This window comes from Theobroma cacao, chromosome 9, assembly GCF_053813885.1.
Source record: "Theobroma cacao isolate CCN51 chromosome 9, ASM5381388v1, whole genome shotgun sequence".
NCBI classification, from domain to species: Eukaryota; Viridiplantae; Streptophyta; class Magnoliopsida; order Malvales; family Malvaceae; genus Theobroma; species Theobroma cacao.
The window spans coordinates 44,282,434-44,302,684 of NC_142647.1; the positions used below are offsets into that span (position 1 = coordinate 44,282,434).

A 20,251-nucleotide genomic window follows, 5' to 3' on the forward strand; every position below is an offset into this window, starting at 1 on the left:
TATATTATTGAAATCTTCAACTGCTACGTATGTTTCTGCCATTGAAATCATCGACTGCTATGCCATACAAAGCAATTAAGCAACCCCAAAATGTTTTGATATATTTTTTACTTTAGTATTTGTACTTTGCAAATTGCAACATCATCAACCTATGAAAATTGTTTAATTAGTAACTTGGCTTCCGAAGAAAGATGATACAATCTGCTGGAACAAGACTTGTCCATATTTAAATTTCACAACAATGGCGTATATCAATTGCATTCAAGTTTCAGTACTTCATTTAATAGTTAAATAAAATATCTATTTATATTGTCTCTTATATATATGATTTTCAAAGTAGTAATTGAATTGCCTTTTGAGAATCTAAGATCATTGTCACGAATATGTTGGTTAAGCTCCTAATTATAAATACTTCTTATAGATAGCTTTTATGTGATAACACATATCAAGCATCACCTCTATCTAATTAATATGTAGTCATTCATTTTTAGAGTCTATTACATTTGATTACTGAAGTCGAAATGATCACCAAAAATGTTTGTTAAAAAAATGATATGGATGGGGCAGAAAGTGTTCCATATAGGTGTATCCATGAACTAGGTGGGTTCATAAGGTTGATCGTATTTCAGTTTTAACATAAAATGTAATTTCAAAGTAAGCAAGGCAATTCATTCTGAAATATCTGTTTGTGGAGATATGTTTAGTTGATATGTAATCCATGCGTTTGACTGTATTTGTTTTTGCTTTGGAATGTTATTACTTCTAGATATAGTAGTCGGTTTTTGTCTCCTGTATTGTCTTCTGGACTTAGTGATCATTTCCCATTTTGTAACTTACTTTGAAGTCCTTAAAGAATTTCAGATCTTTTGCCTTGAACACATAACAGAAAAAAGAAAAAAAAAGAGAGAACAATATAGTAAGATAATTTCATCTTCAGCTCTTCATTCAAATTCATTTATTCACAATGCATTACTGGATTTTCAAATAACAGATTTACATCCAATGATGTAAAATGTCTGTTCCAAGCCCAACATTGTTGCTATAGTCTCGTATACCTTCCTTATTTGTTGTTCCTTGCTTAATTTTCATTTCTAAAATGCATAGGAAAAGCTTAGAAAATCATTCATTTAGTCATTAGTGCAGAAAGATCACGGTGGAGGCAGAGTTCCTTGGAGGAATGAGGAAATCATGGTAAGAGCACGAGCTGGCTGGTAGCTTGGAACAAAATGCCCTGCTTCTCTCACTGTGACCAATGTCAGACCTTCATATTCCACCACATATCCTCCAACCTGTTTTCATTCCAACAATTCTTAAGTCACCGAATTAAGCAGTGAGAAAACTGTCAACTCTTTATCTTATAAATGAAAAGACAAAGAAGGAACTGGAAGAAGTCTGCTGAAAGGTTCATGTTTCCTTTTTCTTATAGTACCTCATCATTGTTGGACCATGAACGCCAAGCAGTTTTGATGGGGGGATTCAGGATGTTTATCCCATACCTTGTTGTGGTAATTGGGACAACTGCATCTACATCACCACTGCAAAATTGTTCCATTTTAGTTGCAATATTGCATTTCAAATTGATTGTATAACATTTAATGTACCCTAACTACTTTCCAAATTTGCAACTAAGATTGCTCTTTCTGATTATCTAGATCTGCATAATAATTTTCTATGCTGGTAAATTCATCTTTCGCAGTGTTTATCTAGATGTCAGGAATCAGTGTTAGACATTTCATGACAAATTTAATGTGTTTAGTTCCATAGAATGTTAAGCTAGGTTGAAATTGAGCTTACCTGTACAGCCAGACTCGGAGACCACTTGCCATGAGACTCTTGATGATTGGTAAGACAGTAGCTGGGCTATCAGCCCAGTCAAATGAACTGCTCAGTGGTATAGTGAAATATGATTTTAGTTACATTAAAATAAATATATACAAACCAAAAGAATTTAATAAACTTAAATTAACAGCAAGATGGCTACAACCTGCATTGATGCCATTCTGAAAGCTTAGCATGGAGAGCTGTTTGCACCTCTGGTCTATTCAGATAAGATATCATATAGGCGCCTGAGCACGGATCAAAAGTATTTACCTGGAAATAGAATCAGTATGACTAAACATAATTCTTGTAATTAGTCTAAAGTTCAACCTGAAACCGATTAGTCCAACTAGCTAGCGTATAAGGATGAAATAAACTTCAAACTGAACCAATGTCGAAGACAGCTGAGAGTAGTTGGTTTGTCACCAGAATTGGAAAACGTGGTAACAAACAATTAACAAAAAATCTTTACAATAGATAACCTAAGGTCTGATGCCATGACAATTTTTGAGGAAAAAGTTGTGCAATCAATTCAATGCCATGACAATTGATCTGGTTTCTTGTTCTTATAATTGTGTCTGATTACAGGTGAACTTCTAGCCAGGGTCAAGAATTCACAACACCATAGCAAATTAAGACTACGTAGTGAAAGCAAATTCTAATATTCAATACCTTGAAGGATGGATGATGAGAGAAATGAATTTCAAATTTCAATAATTGATAGAGTTTCTTGGATCGATCAATCTGGTTATGTAACATAAGGCATTGATTGATTGCAGTATGACTTACCGAACCCTGTGAGCCTTTATTTGATACTGAATATTCTTGACAAAGTGGGGCATAAATATTGTAACCATCTATATCACCAGCCTCATCATACGCCCGGTTCTGGAAGTCGTCACATTGTTTTGGATCTTTTCCATTAAAATAGCGGCAATAGGTGTGGATGCCCTTGTTGGTTTCATCAGAGTTTAAAGCATGCGTCCATAAAAAGTCAAATCTCCCCAAATAAAATGTAATATCCTCAATCAAACCATTCCCAACCTGAAAAGTTTTATCATCACTCACTAAAGTTAGGAGCAAATCATATATAGAGCTCCAAGTTCCGGAAGTAAAAAAGGCACACAGAGAGAGATCTACTTGTTATACATTGAACATACCGCAATGCCTTTAAGATTAATCGCTGTTTGATTTGAGTTTTTGTTGTTGAGAAGAATGGTGTAAGCAAGCTGGGGCACATAGTGACCAGCGTAACTCTCTCCAGTTATGTAAAAATCCCGGGTTTTATATTGCGGGAACCTCTCGAGCCAGTTTACAAGGAAAGTGTAGGCATCTTCTGCAGTACTCTTGTCACCTGTACGGTCATAATCGGAGGATGTATTGGAATACGAAAAGCCTACTCCAGCTGGGGATTCCAAGAAGATCACATTCGCCACTGGCAAGCTCAATCAAAATCGTGAGAATACATGATTAATTTCATAATAATCACACAAAAAGTTAAGGAAGAATACGTAATCAGAAGTGACAAGTCAAGTTTTAATTCTGACCATTGTTCCACGCATAAATGTTTCGGAAAAGAGTTTTCCCATCGCTATTTACTCTGAAAGGTCCTAATTCCGTCATTGCTCCAGTTAATGAAGAACATCCTGGTCCTGAAATTGCCAGAAACCAAGGTACCAGGATGAGCATATATAATAGCTAGTGTAGTTAACGAAAATGATGACTATGAAACAAATTGATTGATACCTCCATTGAGCCATAAAACCAAAGGATTTGTAGAAGAGTTCTCTGGGGACTCAGCAAAGTAGTAGAAAAGTGCTCTGCCAGCCTGAGAATCAACAGTCACATATCCTGCGTAATGGTCAAAATCCACAGCATTAGGTTGTCCAGGCAATGCACCAATTTTATCAGCCTCCATGGAGCCATCTTGGGGCTGTACGTAATTGGGAGAATACCCTGTTTTTTTATGGAACCATGCCAAAGAATGTGCGGCAGCAGGTTTCCGTGACAATCTGGACTTGAGAAAGCTACGAAGGGTTTCAGCCTGGTTGGCTTCTCCACAAGTGAGAAGCCCCCAAAGGCACAAAAAGAGTAGCATCCATGTGTACCCTGCAAGTTTCATGTTTTCTTGGCTACTGTGTTTTTTTTAGTAAAATGTCAAGGAAATTTATAGTTCTAACATACTTCAGAGGGCGTCAAGATCAAGGCACCTAGATTTTGGTTATTGGGGCTTTCAGCAGAAGGGATGATATTTCCGTAGCTTCTAATTTAATGGCATTTTTAAATAAAAGATTTTGGATGAATCAACCAGCTGTTTTCGATCTATTGTATAGTAAATTATAATTTACTAATTACTACTATAATGTAATATTCGATTGTTTTGCCTTATTTCGCTTTCATTGCACAGTTTACTGTAGTACTTTAATTGCCTAAATAGGCAGCATTGTAATCATCGTGCTTCTCTAATCCGGTTATTTTTCTTTCATTTTCTTTTCCTTTTTTCTTTATGATATGGAGACAACTCATCTTCATCTAACTAATTTGTTTTATCTTCATTTTGGTACAAAAGAGAAGTATAAAGGGAACCAAAATTCAAACTTTGAGCTTCAAATCTTCTAAAAATGATAACAGTAGTCTGATCAAATTTAAATTCTTATTCGTATAGCATTTCATCACTTCTAATTATGTCTGTTTGCGTAATCTCATGGTTCATCCCGCCAGTGACTCAGAGGGGCTAAAATCGCTGGCGGTAAAGGCTAGAATGTGAAAGGCAATGGGGTTTGACCCCCTAAACGTAAGACGCTTATCCAAGACCACACCATCCTCAACCTCAATTATAAAATATATAGAGAAAAATCGTTGGTGCAGACCTGAAACTATGCAGTTTAATTTGGTTGATTGCCATTGTTCTTACACCTCATTGGATTTATTGAGGAAGGATATTTATCAAGTACCATGCGTCAAATTCAAACGGAACTTTAAAAATTAATATTTGACGGTAATCGGCCAGGAAAAATATAGAACAGCCGAACATTGAAATTGTCTCAAAGTCAGTGAACCATCTGTTTGGACGTTTTGAAATTAATTAACCAAGTTGTCTATTTCATTATTTCGATAGTTAATTCCAACACCACAAGTTTCTCACATATTTCCAGCAAAGATCAAACATGGAAGAAACCAGTTCTTGGTATTGAGTGTCGTCATTTTGTCAAAACAGATTTTGATGTCTCGAAGGGATACAAAAACCTGAGCTTGACAAACCATCAAGACAATGTCAAACTTAGGCTGTTTAGCCACGAAAGGTTGATTAACAAAGAAAATATACTACCCATTCTGTCTCGTTTTATTCATTTATCGTTTTTTAAATGTCTCAAAATTATATTTTTTTATAAAAAAAAATAATACTCTTTATATATATTTCAAAATCTATATTTATAATTCTTTTTACTTTTTGAAATTTTTTTGGAAAGGCTTATATTCATTTAAAATTTTATTAATTTAATTTTATAGTTTGAACATTATGTATAATTGAATTTTTAAAAGTAATTCTGTCTAAATTGAAACATTTGATGTCTCAAAGATACTAACATGGCATGGACATGTCACATATAAAAAAAAAATTAATCCATTTTACCCCAAATTACACCATTTCAGTGGAGCTATTTAAACCACATTTAGTTTTTTTTTTCCAATTTTTCATCTCTTCTTCTCTCTAGCTCTCCTCTCTGTCTCTCTGCCTGCCCTTATCTTCCCAACCCCCAACCCAGATTCCGGCCACCAATAGTTGATTTCCAAAAGTCCAAAATTTCAATATATATATATATATATATATATAACTCTTTTTTACCTTTTTTCCCTTAATTGGGATAGTTTTTTTCTTTAATCAAGATAATTTTTTCAAAATCTATTTTGATTTTCGTAAATCACGTGAAAACCTTTCAAAATCCCTTTGATTGTCCTTAACTAATAAAGATGCACTTCGCAAAGTGAATGGTATTATTTGCGAATTAGAGGTGTGAAATAGACGAAGAATTACCGTTGACTTGAAGTGGCCTTTGACATGAAGATGCCAACCACAAGGTTGAAGAGGAAAAGTGATCATAAAGGGCAGCATTAATGGAGAATTTCTTTTTTATATTAAAAGTTTTGAAAAATCAATTTTATAAAAAAAAAGTAAAATTTTAATATTAAATTGACTAAAGTCAAATTCTTTTTTAGAATGCTGGTAAAATCAAAATATTAATAAATTTAGTAGAAAAGGAGTAACTCCTCTTGTTTCAAAATAACACACTTCACTCACCCTTTAACAATTATGCGTCGTGGATAAAAAGTCACACCAAGTCTATTTGGTAATTAAAAAAAAATTTATATAAACTATTTTAGAAAAAATGTATTATTTTTCATTGTTTGAATAAATTGTTAAAAATATTTTCTATTATTTGGATTTTATATCTTTTTACCCTCACTCAAATTTAAAAAATTTTAAATACAAAGAAACCATGGATTGTTAAACCTAACCATTATTGGGATTTTTAAACTTAAATAATTCTCAATGTTCAAGTCTAAATAGTATTTTTAATTCTCCGAAAGATGTTTTACACTTTTCAGAAACGTAAGACATTATATGAGTTTTTTCATTGATTCGAAAAATGTTTTATGTCTAAAAAATTTTCAATTTTCCAAATAAATTTTCTGCTTTCAATGCATATGATTGTACAAATTATAAATATATGAAAAGTAACATAGCCTTCTTATCTGTGTTTTCAATTGACAAATTAAACAAAAAAATTACCCTTTAATAAAAATTTTTATTTTACTTTTCTGTAATTTTGACAATTACAAAAATAATTCACTTTTTGATAAATAATTTTGTTATTCTACTATTTTCAATTTCTTCAAATTTACTTTTTAATAAGTTTTTATTATATTTTTTCGTAATTCACTTTTCTGAGACCCATATATTGTTTCTTTTTTTAACCGGTTCTTTGGTTTCTATGTTGTAATTTCTTTTTCTTCAAATTTTTGAGGTTCAACTTATGAGGAGTTATACTTGGTTCCTTCCACGGGTCAAATATTTTTGTTAGATTTGCTTAATGCAATGACTTAAAGCTAACTTTTTTTTTGGGTCAATATGTTTTTATTATGGAGATCCATAATATTTTTTTAAAACTATAATTTCATTCTCTTTCTACTAAGGACATATCACCTACAATTATTTAATTATATTTTTCATTCACAATCATGAATTATATAGGATCTCCTAAGCCGTCTTTCTCTATCTCTACTTGTCTACAACTTTAATTCCAAGTTACTATACTACCTAAACTTTGGAGCCCAAGTCATCGTTGAATAAATGTGATGTTTATTAAAATGAGAATAGCACAAACGAATACAAAGAAAAAGCGGCAATTCATCTCTATCTTTCTGTTTTCTAGTCGGCAATCCTATGGGTCATGGTGAGGAAGGAGGGAGAGTCCCTTGAAGGAATGATGAGATCAAGGTTCGGGCACGTTCTGGCTGGTAGCTTGGGACCAGATGCCCCGCTCCTCTAATTATAGCTAATGTCAATCCTTCGTACGCCACCACATACGCACCCTCCAACATTAATATTACAACTCTGTAATCAAACTAATTGAGTGCTACAAGTCAGAGAGACTTGACTTTTCATAATGGAACAAATGCCATGAAGAAATGAACAGAGAAAATAAAGAAATAAAACAAGAAAAAGATCGTTTGGACTTCGCCACGTCTTGGTTGGTATATCATGCACGCCATGCAGTCTTGACAAGGAGCTTCGGAAGGTTTAATGAATACCTAGTGGCAGCAACTGGCACACGTCCATCTGTGTCGCCACTGCAAATGCAATCACAATTATGTATGTCAATATTCTTGGGCTAGTTGCTAGTCAATTTTTCACTTATTGTTCCTCCCACATTATTCATCTTACTCATTCAATTTTGATTGCCTGTACAGCCAGACGCTCACTCCACTTGCTACGATATCCTTGACGATAGGTAGAATGGTAACCGGGCGATCTGTCCACGCATAAGCACTGCAAATTAGTCATATTCACCAAATTTAGGGTTTAGTTAATCTAGATTAACAACATTCGTTCTTTTTATAAAACTCAATGCAATCATTTTGAGTTCCTACACTGCAATGGCTTCGACCAAAATCCAAAATGAAACATGCGGCCCGCTTTTAGCCCAACCTCGTTCTTGCATGCTGGGCTTGTAACTCCAAAACTTAAAAAACAAGCTCTTAATATCATTTAATGAAAGTAGAGATATCTAATTAATTTTAATAAACTATCATCTTTTGACCTAGTGAAATTAATAGATGGTTGAAAGTAAGAATAAAATTAGTATAATAAAAAAAAATATTATCTTCATTTGATATGAAATGGAAGCTTACATGAGAATTTTGGGGGATTAAGGTCCCACTTCACCTACTTACCAACAACAATTCATAAATGCTTATTATTGGGGGAAGGAGAAAAATAAAAGGGAATATGTTATAAATTGGTAATTAATTATTAATCCTAATAATAAATCCAGCTTGAGTAGAATGCATGCCACCAAAGTGGCAATGAAGCAATGAAGTTCCCTAGTTGTCTGGTCATGATCATGTTTGTTTAGATATTTCATTCCACTAAAAAAATTCTATGATTGACTCACATTCAACTCAAACTCAACTCATAAAATATGATCATATAAAACATTTTCTGCCTAAAAAAATAAAACTTGGTACTTTCATTAGAAAAGGAAAAAAAAATCAGTTGGTTTTAGATGATGTTGAAAAACTTGTGCTACTTTAAGTTCAAAAGAAGAACAATTCAAATAAAATAGTACTAGTATGAGTCACCAACCTAAACATCATATTTAGGCTTTAAGAGAAGGAAAATGCAAATTCTAAATGTGGAAGAAATTTTGCATGTTGTACGTTAATCTAACAATCTAATTAAGCTGAATAAAACTATTTGATTATTTTTTGTGTACATAGACAAATGCTTAATTTATGTATAATTTTAAAAATAGTTAATTTATGCGTTTGGTGTAGACTCTTATAAGATAAAAAATAGACATTATGTTTTAAAAAGCCTTTAAACTATTTTAAAAAATTAAATAAATTTTATTATTTCATTATATTCAATCGAATCATTTTATTTTTATTTTAGATCAAATAGGTGCTTATGACTAACGGTTGAATAACTATTATTAATCAAAATGTCACTTATCATTTTTGTGTCATGCAATATTATCATGATGCTAATGTGAGAAGTGAAAAATACCGTATGATCATATAATGTCATCATATACTATAATATATTATAATACCAATAAGTATTGCGTAATATAAAATGATATGTAATATTTTAAATAATAATTAATCAAACTGTAAATAATAAGAATCAATTTAATATAAAATAAAAATATAAAAATTTAATTGAACTAATAAAAAAATAAAAATTTATTTAATTTTTTGAAATATTTCAATATATTTTTTAATAGTAGCTTAAAAAGTACAAAAAAATCATATTCCAAATAACCTTTTTACTTTAATTCTGTATATCAACATCAAAGATCACCAAACTTTAGTTCTGTATACATCAAGGATCAAGGTTGGTGATCTTTGGTCTAAATGATCCTGTAATCTTTACACATGCAACACCTGAAAACTCCCATCTAACTGCATTTTAAATTTTTTTATTCAATTTTAAAATCAAACAGATTATCAAAATAAAAGAAAATAAAAAAGAAAAAAAAGAAAAGGAATCGGTAAGTAAAGTGGGGAATGGAGAAGTAGTTGGAGTACAAAAGAAGCGGAGGGAGAATCGAAAGGCCGAGTGAAGTATAAATGAGCCACGTCTCCCTTCACTCCCTCGCGCCGTTCTCTTCTGCTTCTCTCGCCAAAAAACTAGTATCGTTTCCATTTCCTTTGCTTGCCCCTCGCTCTCTTGCTCTCCCAACACACTCCCCTCCTTCCTATCGCCGCCTCACTCTCCGTCCTTTCTCTCTTAGGTAACTCCATTTCTTACTTTCTTTCTGCTTTTCGTTGTTCTTGGGTTTCTTTCTATGAGAAAAAAGAAAATGAAGGAAATGAAAACAAAACTGGAAAAAGAGATAAAATTTTGAGCATTTCTGATTCAGTTAAGGATATCGAAAACCGTTTTGAAGTTCCTTAAATTTAGGATCTTAAAAAATGTTTATAATTTGATAAACACTGGATTTTTCCTTCTGCCTTTTCATGCTATTTCTGAGTAACCAAACAGACTACCAAGTGAGTTCTTTTTTTTTTCAATTTATCTCTCTGTCGCTCATAATATATGTAATTTCAAGTTACTCAGATCTAATTTTTTATATTGAGTATTTGTATATGTAATTCAAATTATTTAGTTTTTGCAATTTTTTTCGCTCAGCAATTTAGTGTTTGCAATTGTTAAGTTTGTTAGTGGCTTAAAGTTATTGCAATTTTAATTTTAAGATTTTTATTATATAAACTTATCTTAGATTTATAATTTGAAATCGAATTTGAATATGTGGCATTCAGCTTCAATGTTAATATGCAACTTTCAGTCATTTCCTTTGATTAAACTCTTAAATTTAACATGCGCACGATGTGGCTCAATATTGGCCGCATGTATTCCGTGCTAGAGAATTTGGGTTCAATTTCCCATCCTGAGCTATTATCCATATAAAAAAAGAAATCTAACTTAAACTGATTATCTGTATAAGAAGGTGAATTTTGTCTCACCTACCTTATGCTTCAATAATAATTTAGAATGTTGTCTCAAATGACTCCTTTTGAGGACAAATCTTATTTTCAAGATTGTTGGCTAGGTTGAACCTGAATTTAAAATCGAAGTAATGCTTTTTATTTTTTATTTTATGAAACAGAGCAATGGCATCACACATTGTTGGTTACCCTCGGATGGGACCCAAGAGGGAGTTAAAGTTTGCATTGGAATCTTTCTGGGATGGTAAAAGCAGTGCCGAGGAATTGCAGAAGGTGGCGGCAGATCTCAGGTCATCCATCTGGAGGCAGATGTCTGAGGCTGGAATCAAGTATATCCCTAGCAACACATTTTCATACTATGATCAAATGTTGGACAACACAGCAATGCTTGGCGCAGTTCCTCCTAGATATGGTTGGAATGGTGGTGAGATTGGTTTTGATGTTTATTTCTCGATGGCTAGGGGTAATGCCTCTGTGCCTGCTATGGAAATGACTAAGTGGTTTGACACCAACTAGTAAGTGATGAATACTTTGTGCAGAGTATTCCTTTTACAAAATTTTTCTTATTCTTCATGGCGTTAATTATATTTATAATTTTTGAAGTCACTACATTGTCCCGGAATTGGGACCAGATGTCAAGTTCTCCTATGCATCTCACAAGGCTGTTGATGAATACAAGGAGGCCAAAGCTGTGAGTTTTCTACATTCATATGCTATCCTTCTTGTTTTTGCTCTTTAAGATATTCTTTTAGTAATTGTTTCTGCTCTTTGAGTTTATCCCTAGCCTATTAAAAAAGTTTTGTTGTCCTTCTTTGGTAATAGTAACACCATTAAAAAGTTGAAGGAATTGCCACATTATTATTATTATTATTAAATATGCTCTAAGGCATGTTTAATTTTTGTGAGATGCAATTTAGATTTTACTATAAGTTAAACAACACCTAGAAGCTCTATTTTTGTGAGTTAAGTATATTTTTCTCCAAGTTTTCGGCGGTGTAAGAATATGTAAACATGTTTCAAAGAATAAGCAAGTTAGATGTAGAATTAGCTATAACAAACTATTTTATAAATCCATTTGTTGTAAGGATCTTTTACACACTTGAACCCTTAGATATGGAATGTTTCAATTAATCTTTAAATGGATCCCATATATCAGAATGACACCCATTGATCCAGAATTCATGGTTGTACTTTTATAGTATCACCTTTGCGGATGAAAGTTGTGATTTAAGAGGACTATTATTTTCACCTCATCACATGGGATCCAATTCGGAAAATGATGCTTTCCATGTAGAATGTCCTCTAGGAGTATTTTGCTTTGGAAAATTGTTCAGTTATTGTGCAAATATGCTTTCAATTTTTTTGTTAATTATTGGAAATCCAAAATTCTCCACCTAATTGTCTTTGTTGGTTGGCTAATTATTGTTTAATTTTGTGGTGCAGCTCGGAGTTGACACTGTCCCTGTCCTTATAGGCCCTGTGTCTTACTTGTTGCTATCAAAACCAGCAAAGGGGGTGGAGAAATCCTTCTCTCTTCTTTCCCTAATTGGCAAGATCCTTCCAATTTACAAGTAAGGCACTAAGCTGTTTGCTTGACCTTGGTGAATCTGCAATTTATTGGGCTAAGCTATATTGAAATCAGTGCAGCCATATTGTCTTAAGTGTTTTCTAATAAATTTTACTTGACAGGGAAGTTGTTGCTGAACTAAAGGCAGCTGGTGCAACCTGGATTCAGTTTGATGAGCCCACCCTCATATTGGATCTTGAGTCGCATCAACTGCAAGCATTTACTCATGCCTACTCAGAGCTAGAATCATCTTTATCTGGCTTGAATGTTCTTATTGAAACTTACTTTGCTGATGTTCCCGTTGAGACATACAAAAAACTTACTTCATTAAAGGGTGTAACTGGGTTTGGATTTGATTTGGTTCGTGGAACAAAAACACTTGACTTGATAAAGAGTGGATTTCCTTCTGATAAGTACTTGTTTGCTGGAGTAGTTGATGGAAGAAACATCTGGGCTAATGATCTTGCCTCTTCACTTAGTACCCTGCAGGCTCTTGAGGGTATTGTTGGCAAAGGTATTTAGGCATTACTACATTCATTTCTACTTGGAATTTTAGTATTTTACTGAAAAATTAGGAACAATTTTGGTTTTGTTCTTCTACAGAAAAAGTTGTGGTCTCTACATCATGCTCTCTTCTCCACACTGCGGTGGACCTTGTGAATGAAACTAAGTTGGACAAAGAGCTGAAGTCATGGCTTGCATTTGCAGCACAAAAAATTGTTGAAGTAAATGCCTTGGCCAAGGCATTGGTTGGGCAAAAGGATGAGGTATTTCTTCATTGCTAGTTTGGTGGGTTTTTATATGGAGGATGTGGTTAATGCTCAAGAGTATAGAGTGTTGGTAGTTTTAATAGTGTTGATCAGCATCAGATGGAACCTTTTAGAAAATATATGTTTTAGCCATGGAAGAGTTTTCCATCCATTTTACATTCCTGATACTTGAATTACATTCCACAACATCATTGGCTTTATAACTGCAGGCTTACACCTTTTTCTATCTCTTTTTTCTCTCGATGGTCATTCTATTAGGCAGATAAATGAGGGCACCCTATAACTTTGAAATATGTTGTTTATGATCTAAAGATTTATGGCGTATAGTTAGTTGGAATGCTCTAGGCATCTCATTCCTTTTTCATCTTTTTGCAGGCATTTTTTGCTTCCAATGCTACGGCTCATGCTTCAAGAAAATCATCTCCTAGAGTGACAAATGAGGCTGTGCAGAAGGCTGTATGTAGTTTTCAGAGAACAGTTCCTGCCATTCATTTTCTGGAATGGTCCAATGCAACCTTGTTTTTACTTAACATTTAGGTTTTTCTTGTACAGGCTGGTGCCTTGAGGGGTTCTGATCACCGTCGTGCCACAAATGTAAGTGCTAGGCTGGATGCCCAGCAGAAGAAGTTGAACCTTCCAATTCTTCCTACCACCACTATCGGATCTTTCCCTCAAACCATGGACCTTAGAAGAGTGCGTCGTGAGTACAAGGCTAAAAAGTAAGAGTACTTGCTTTTTCAGGTTATGTTACTATTCAAATCATTCTTTTCGTTGCATAGTAAACCAGTTTTGCCCATATATTTGTAGGATCTCTGAAACTGATTATGTCAATGCCATCAAGGAGGAAATCAACAAAGTTGTCAAGCTCCAGGAAGTGCTTGACATTGATGTTTTGGTACATGGAGAGCCAGAGGTGAGTTTTTATCATGATTAGAATGGTTAAGTACATTTGAGATTTAACTTCTTATGGTAGTAAAGGTCGTAATTTCTCATGGTCTTGAGCAAATGTACTTTGTCAATGCAGAGAAATGACATGGTTGAGTACTTCGGCGAGCAATTATCTGGTTTTGCCTTTACTGTGAATGGGTGGGTCCAGTCATATGGATCTCGTTGTGTCAAGCCTCCTATTATATTTGGTGATGTGAGCCGCCCCAAGGCCATGACTGTCTTTTGGTCTTCAATGGCTCAGAGTATGACTAAACGACCTATGAAAGGAATGCTTACTGGCCCGGTCACGATTCTGAACTGGTCCTTTGTGAGAAATGACCAGCCAAGGTAAGTAAAGGCAAAATTGTTATAAATGCAAATTATTTATAATATTTTCTATTATTTAACCCATAGTACCTTTGCCTGCTTTTAGGCATGAAACCTGCTACCAGATTGCCTTGGCCATTAAGGATGAGGTTGAAGATCTTGAGAGGGCTGGCATTACTGTTATCCAGATTGATGAAGCTGCTTTGAGAGAGGGTTTACCTCTGAGGAAATCTGAGCAGTCTTTCTATCTGGATTGGGCTGTTCACTCCTTCAGGATTACTAACTGCGGCGTCAAAGACACTACTCAGGTTTCTAATTCCTAACCTCTTTTAGGAACTGAGGCACCAAAGAAAGTATTTGGTTTCTTAAATCTTAACCATTTTATATATCAATAATCCTTTTAAAACTTGTCAGATGTATATATTACAAGATTTAGAATTATAAAATATAGCAACAAATAAAGCTTCTTTTTAAATCAGTGAAAATTCTAAGAACAATGAAAGAAGTTTTTTTTTTTTTTTTTCTTTTGAAATGACACGACTCACATGGTATTTGACTTTCCTTCATAGAACCCTATTGGCATTTATTGATACAATGCAAAATGGAACTTTCCATGTACATAGACAAAAGGCTTGGATTTGTTTTCTGAACATGATATTGCAAACATATTGGACAGATTCACACCCACATGTGCTACTCGAACTTCAATGACATCATTCACTCGATCATAAACATGGATGCTGATGTGATCACCATCGAGAACTCGAGATCAGATGAAAAGCTTCTATCTGTCTTCCGTGAGGGAGTCAAATATGGTGCCGGGATTGGTCCTGGTGTGTATGACATTCATTCCCCAAGGATCCCATCTACCGAAGAAGTTGCTGACCGTATCAACAAGATGCTTGCAGTCCTTGAGTGCAACATTCTGTGGGTCAATCCTGATTGTGGTCTCAAGACACGCAAGTACACTGAAGTCCAGCCTGCTCTTAGCAACATGGTTGCTGCTGCCAAGCTCATCCGTACCCAGTTGGCCGGTGCTAACTAAGTGAGTCTACCGGTTGCCATAAGATTTATCTCTCAACCTTTGAGAGGGGAAAAGAATCTGCCAGAGCGTGAATAATATTTCGGCTTTTCGATGAAATTATTTACATTTCTTTTTCTTTGCTTAGGAGTTAATTGCTATATATTCATATCCAGATCGACCTATGAGTCTTTCATCTTAAGATAATATTCTATCTCTTGATCTCCATGAAGCTGAGTCTCTATTCTCTTGTAATTGTTTCCTATATTTTTCTCCTTCTCATATTCTTTACTTGAGAGAGTGCCTAAATTATGGGGCTGGAAATTGGAGATTGAGAGTCGGTTTGGCATCCTTTTGACGCAAAAAAAAAAAAAAAAAAAGGACTAATTTGAATGGAAAGAGATGGGTTTGGGGAAGTAATTGAATTGACATCATCAATGACTCAAAGCACAAACTTGGCTGGTAGACTTTGATATATTCAAGTAAATAAGCCTAACATATACTTGTTGTTAATTAATGGTTTTAAAAATCATAACACCATTTGCCTGATTTATTTGACCTAAAGACTATAAAATTAGTCCCTTTTAAAATTTTACATCCCCCACCTCATCATTTGGAAACGTGTAACCTATAATCAATTAACTATTTAATTAAAATACTTTGGCTTTAATAAATGTGTGAGTCTATGCCTTTCCATTCCCAAAATTTTAAAATTTTGCCTTAATTTTTCATTGCTTCTCAAATCAACTAGTATTACATATTTTTCTTTTTTATTGGGCGAATCCTTTTTGTTATAAGATATATTAATATCTACGATGTACAAGTAAAGATTCAATACCATAGTCCATGTATAAATTTTTCTGTTTAAAAAATGGAGTGCCAAGTTAATATATATATATATATATATATATATATATATATATATGTATAATAAAAGGCATGGGAAGACTTTGGTGAAATTAATAAAAGCAGGCAGCCATGTAGAGCTTTTTTTTTTAAATTATGAAACACACATATTAGGTTCCTTGACTTGGAAATTGGAATACTAGGTTACAACATAATGCTAGTATAGTTATCATGCTGAGAGTAGGGATGATAGTGATGCAAGCAGCAGTGCAGGAGCGGCGGCAGCGGCAGCGGCAGTGGCAGCAGCCCTTGTAATGGGAAACTAGAGAAAAACACAATCACGAATCTTGACTCTCTTACGACGTTTGCGTCCAGCGTTTGGTTTCTCTTCGTTTTGGCTCCGATGGCTGCTAACAGTCCTCTGCGTCCTTCTGTGAAATTCAAATCAAGGCTTTCTACTCTTAGACCTTAAGTCGTAATCTGCCTTTTTCTTTTATCTGTTTCCCCTTTTTTTTTTTGGGGGGGTTCTTCTTTTTGATTCTTCAAGGGTCAAACACAATCAACCAAATTCAAATTTTGAAATGTCTCTGTTAACCAAAAGAAAAAAAAATAAAAGAGGAAGAAAAACACAACATGTCTATCTCCCCTCCTATTCTACCACTAGTAGGCGAATGCGAGTGAGCATAAAGGTAGCAAGTGATGAAAGTGGGTGGCCCAAACGGAGGACATGAGATTCGAAATCGCCCCAACATAATCTAGAAATTTGAAAGACAAGGTGAGAGTGATCATATTCTGAAAGAAGACAGGCCCAGAATTGTTCCATTCCGAATGCACGCACCCAAAGATTTGTCAACAGTTTCAGGATATTTCTGCTTTGCCAAACAAAGGAGGATTTTTCCACATGGAATCAGATGCTTTTCCTTAGGGACACTAGTCGTCCAATCCAACTTTATTACTAAAACCCGGCATTTATATATAAATATAAATATAAAAAAAGTTGGTGTAATTTGTTTTCCGTGTAAGAACCGTGTCTTAAGCTAAAAAAGCCAGAACCAAATTCAAAACACCTTTTTCAAGTAGCCGAGTATCATCGAGTGGAAAATAAAAAAGAGTTATAATTAGGAGCATTTTTTTTCGTCTAATACCCATTTTTCACTTACCAAAAGATTTCCTTCTCTTAACTTTCTTTTTTTATTTTCTAATTGATGATGCACATAAATAAATAAATAAATAAATTTTGTTTTTTTGACAAAAAACTTGGAATGAGATGGGTATAACCAATTTGGTGTATTTTTTTTTTTTCTTTTGAAAGGCATTTGGTGTATTTTTCTTCCGACCAAAGATTATGTATGTTTAAAAAAGCATAAAATATTAGAAGATTTTTCTTATCATAAAGCTTTAAAAGGGAGAGTGAGTCCATGGCATTGCCATTTCAAAACGGGGAACAGATATACGTTAGCAAACCTTTTAATATCTTGCTCGAGGAAAAGAGCTTTTATCATAATATTCATCGTTGGAAGGATAGATTATTATTATTATTAACTTAAAATTTGGCGGCTTTTGTATAAAACCAAACCAGACCAACACTCCGTGTCACACCAAACCAAAATCTAGTTTAAAATGTTAGAGATGAATTCCTTGAAAATTTACCTCTAATGTTGACACCCTGGTTTGTCCCATATTAGCTATAGGAACCAAACAACGGCACACAAGAAGAAATTGTGAGCTCAGCTTCTTTATTTATTTATTTATTTATTTATTTTGAGATGATCAGCATAAGCAATGCCCATGATGAAAAATGGAAATCAATCAGAGAATCACAGAAAATAACGACATACTGAAAGTTTGAAATATGGTAAAATTAGTCACCCATAAGAAAAAACATCGAATCCTCTTCGGAATTGTTCTAGGTTCATGGCACCAAGAATAGAAAAAAAACACCAAATGTAAAAGATAAGACACTAACAACCCAGACTACTGAACAAAAAACAGAGCAAACAAGCAGGATATACTAAGGTCCCGTCCACAAAATAATGCAAACAAGAAACAGACAACCACCCAACAAAAACTAGTAACATAAAACATAGATGTCCTATCGAGAAACAGAAATCTTAGCAAACTTATCTGCCCTGTTCCCTTTTTTTCCCATTTTTGGATCTTGGTTATGGTTGGAGGGGTCCTTACTTGGCCATCATGACTTTGACAAACTCCTCATAGTTGATCTGCCCATCACCATCAACATCAGCCTCACGGATCATCTCATCAACCTCCTCATCTGTAAGCTTCTCACCAAGATTTGTCATCACATGGCGGAGCTCAGCAGCAGATATGAAACCATTCTGGTCCTTGTCAAACACCCTGAAAGCTTCTTTAAGTTCCTCCTCAGAATCAGTATCCTTCATCTTCCTAGCCATCAGGTTCAGGAATTCGGGAAAATCAATGGTCCCATTTCCATCAGCATCAACTTCATTGATCATGTCTTGGAGTTCTGCCTCAGTAGGGTTCTGCCCAAGAGACCGCATCACAGTCCCCAGCTCCTTGGTAGTAATGCAACCTGCAGCAAGGATGAATATCATTGGTTATGAAACAATCAATGCAGCTATGTTTGGCCAGAAAAACTAGGATACAATTATTGTAATACCTTCAAACAGGTGCAATAACATTTCCAGTTAAAAAGTAGATGAATTTCAAACTTGTATTAATGCCATATATACTTCACAGTGACGAACACATAGCCAAACAAGTAATGATAAGGATACTAAACATTTTTCCAATTGGCCAAAAATAGAGACATGGATGCTTGCGCAACAATGTATTCAGTCTTGACTTATGGAGCTACAATGATCTAGCCACTGAAACATTTCAAGATGCAGAAACATCCACAATTAGAAGCTTGATGACTCATGGATCAGCTAATACCAATCACAAAACATGTTTTCCAGTCATCAACTGATTCAATAACCTTCAAGTCATGAGTACCAAAACATAATATTTCCGAATTTGGATCACAAAATTAACCAATCGAATCATCGACAGAAACTCGAGTTTCCATGAACTAGCAATATGCGCACATTCTGAACCTAGATTCACAACAACCAAACTACATTATATAAACATAAAACCTTATTTCCATGATAGAAAAATGAGTCAATGACTTTACCACCAACACGCATGTCCAACAAAAAGATAATGACTCTATATTTCAATATAGGTTTGAAAATGCAGGCAGCAGGTTCAACCAATGGGGATAACATATCAAAATCCACGGAGGCTTCATCAATCAGATTAAAAATTTAGGCAAAACAAATGCAACCTGTAATCATGATTAAGTCGCAAATGAAATCAAATCAGCAAATCACAATCCAAATCTCAAACATAAATTTCGCAACAAATCACCAAATAAAATGACGATCTAGACAGGTCACGCTTGCATCTAGAGAGATCTAACCCTAACATGTCAAATTAATGAAATCAATGAGACGACCGAGAAGGGTCAACAATAATGAAAATGTTAAAAAAGGAAACATTTAAAGCGATAAAAACAAGAACCAAAACAATCAAAATCAAAGAAATGAAATCAAAAACGAAAATCAAGCTGGATCATAATTTCATAAATCAGAACCCTAGATCCGTCACATCATCAAATCAGAAAGGAAAACGATCGCGAGAACAACAAATACAACAAAAAAAAATAAGCATTAAAAACGAAACTTTTATTAGATCTGCAAATCAGAGCTGAATCAAACGAGCAAAAGTATTAGAAACATATTTAAAATGAAAAAATTAAGAGAAAAAAAGCGAGGCAGGGATGAGAGAAAGGACCATCGCCGTCCTTGTCAAAGAGGCTAAAGGCCTCCTTGAACTCAGAGATCTGGTCGTCGGTAAGCTGATCGGCCATATCCTTCTTCTCTTGAGTTTTCTTTTCTCGGGAAGAGAGTGTTTGGGGAGATAGAAAAAGTCGCGTAATAAAATGATGAGAGCGTGCAAGGTTGAATGTGGAAAATATAGAAGGGGGATGGCAGGGCTATATAAAGGGCCCAAACTTGGGCCCAACACAAATTAAGGGATCTGATTCTCTCTCATCCGCACGCATTTTCTCGCTTTTTTTTTTTTTTTCCTCTGTGAATTCTATAATGACAGCAGATATTTCCTATAAAAAAAGACTACCCTTTTTTGCTCCCTCGACAAATCCATAATTGATTTCAATATTTTCCTCCCAAATATTTTTAAATATTTTAT

At 34.3% G+C, this 20,251-nt stretch overlaps 3 protein-coding genes across 4 annotated transcripts; 1 reads left to right on the forward strand and 2 right to left on the reverse strand.

Annotated features, from left to right (window-relative positions):
* Positions 1-914: 914 nt before the first annotated feature.
* LOC18590141 (serine carboxypeptidase 1-like) lies at positions 915-4,023 on the reverse strand. Its single transcript, XM_018127435.2, has 8 exons — positions 3,565-4,023; positions 3,366-3,470; positions 2,979-3,253; positions 2,608-2,862; positions 1,985-2,091; positions 1,795-1,881; positions 1,430-1,535; positions 915-1,289 (listed from the first exon to the last, which is right to left on the reverse strand). The coding sequence occupies exons 1-8, from the start codon at positions 3,938-3,940 to the stop codon at positions 1,149-1,151; spliced, it is 1,452 nt and encodes a 483-aa protein (XP_017982924.2). The 5' UTR covers positions 3,941-4,023; the 3' UTR covers positions 915-1,148.
* Positions 4,024-9,628: 5,605 nt separating this feature from the next.
* LOC18590143 (5-methyltetrahydropteroyltriglutamate--homocysteine methyltransferase) lies at positions 9,629-15,398 on the forward strand. Its single transcript, XM_007015499.3, has 12 exons — positions 9,629-9,839; positions 10,716-11,069; positions 11,158-11,245; positions 11,998-12,125; positions 12,244-12,635; positions 12,725-12,888; positions 13,267-13,347; positions 13,444-13,610; positions 13,699-13,804; positions 13,916-14,166; positions 14,252-14,453; positions 14,822-15,398. Exons 1-12 carry the CDS (start codon positions 9,676-9,678, stop codon positions 15,188-15,190), a joined length of 2,466 nt encoding a protein of 821 aa, XP_007015561.3. The 5' UTR covers positions 9,629-9,675; the 3' UTR covers positions 15,191-15,398.
* An 853-nt stretch (positions 15,399-16,251) lies between these two features.
* LOC18590144 (calmodulin-7) lies at positions 16,252-20,015 on the reverse strand. Of its 2 annotated transcripts, XM_088809440.1 has the most exons (3): positions 19,835-20,015; positions 18,197-18,566; positions 16,252-16,443 (listed from the first exon to the last, which is right to left on the reverse strand). In XM_088809440.1, exons 1-3 carry the CDS (start codon positions 19,908-19,910, stop codon positions 16,335-16,337), a joined length of 555 nt encoding a protein of 184 aa, XP_088665566.1. In that variant the 5' UTR covers positions 19,911-20,015; the 3' UTR covers positions 16,252-16,334. The 2 variants fall into 2 exon arrangements, with proteins under 2 accessions (XP_088665566.1, XP_017982974.1); XM_018127485.2 differs by lacking the exon at positions 16,252-16,443 and having other exon boundaries at positions 17,848-18,566; positions 19,835-20,011.
* Positions 20,016-20,251: the final 236 nt, after the last annotated feature.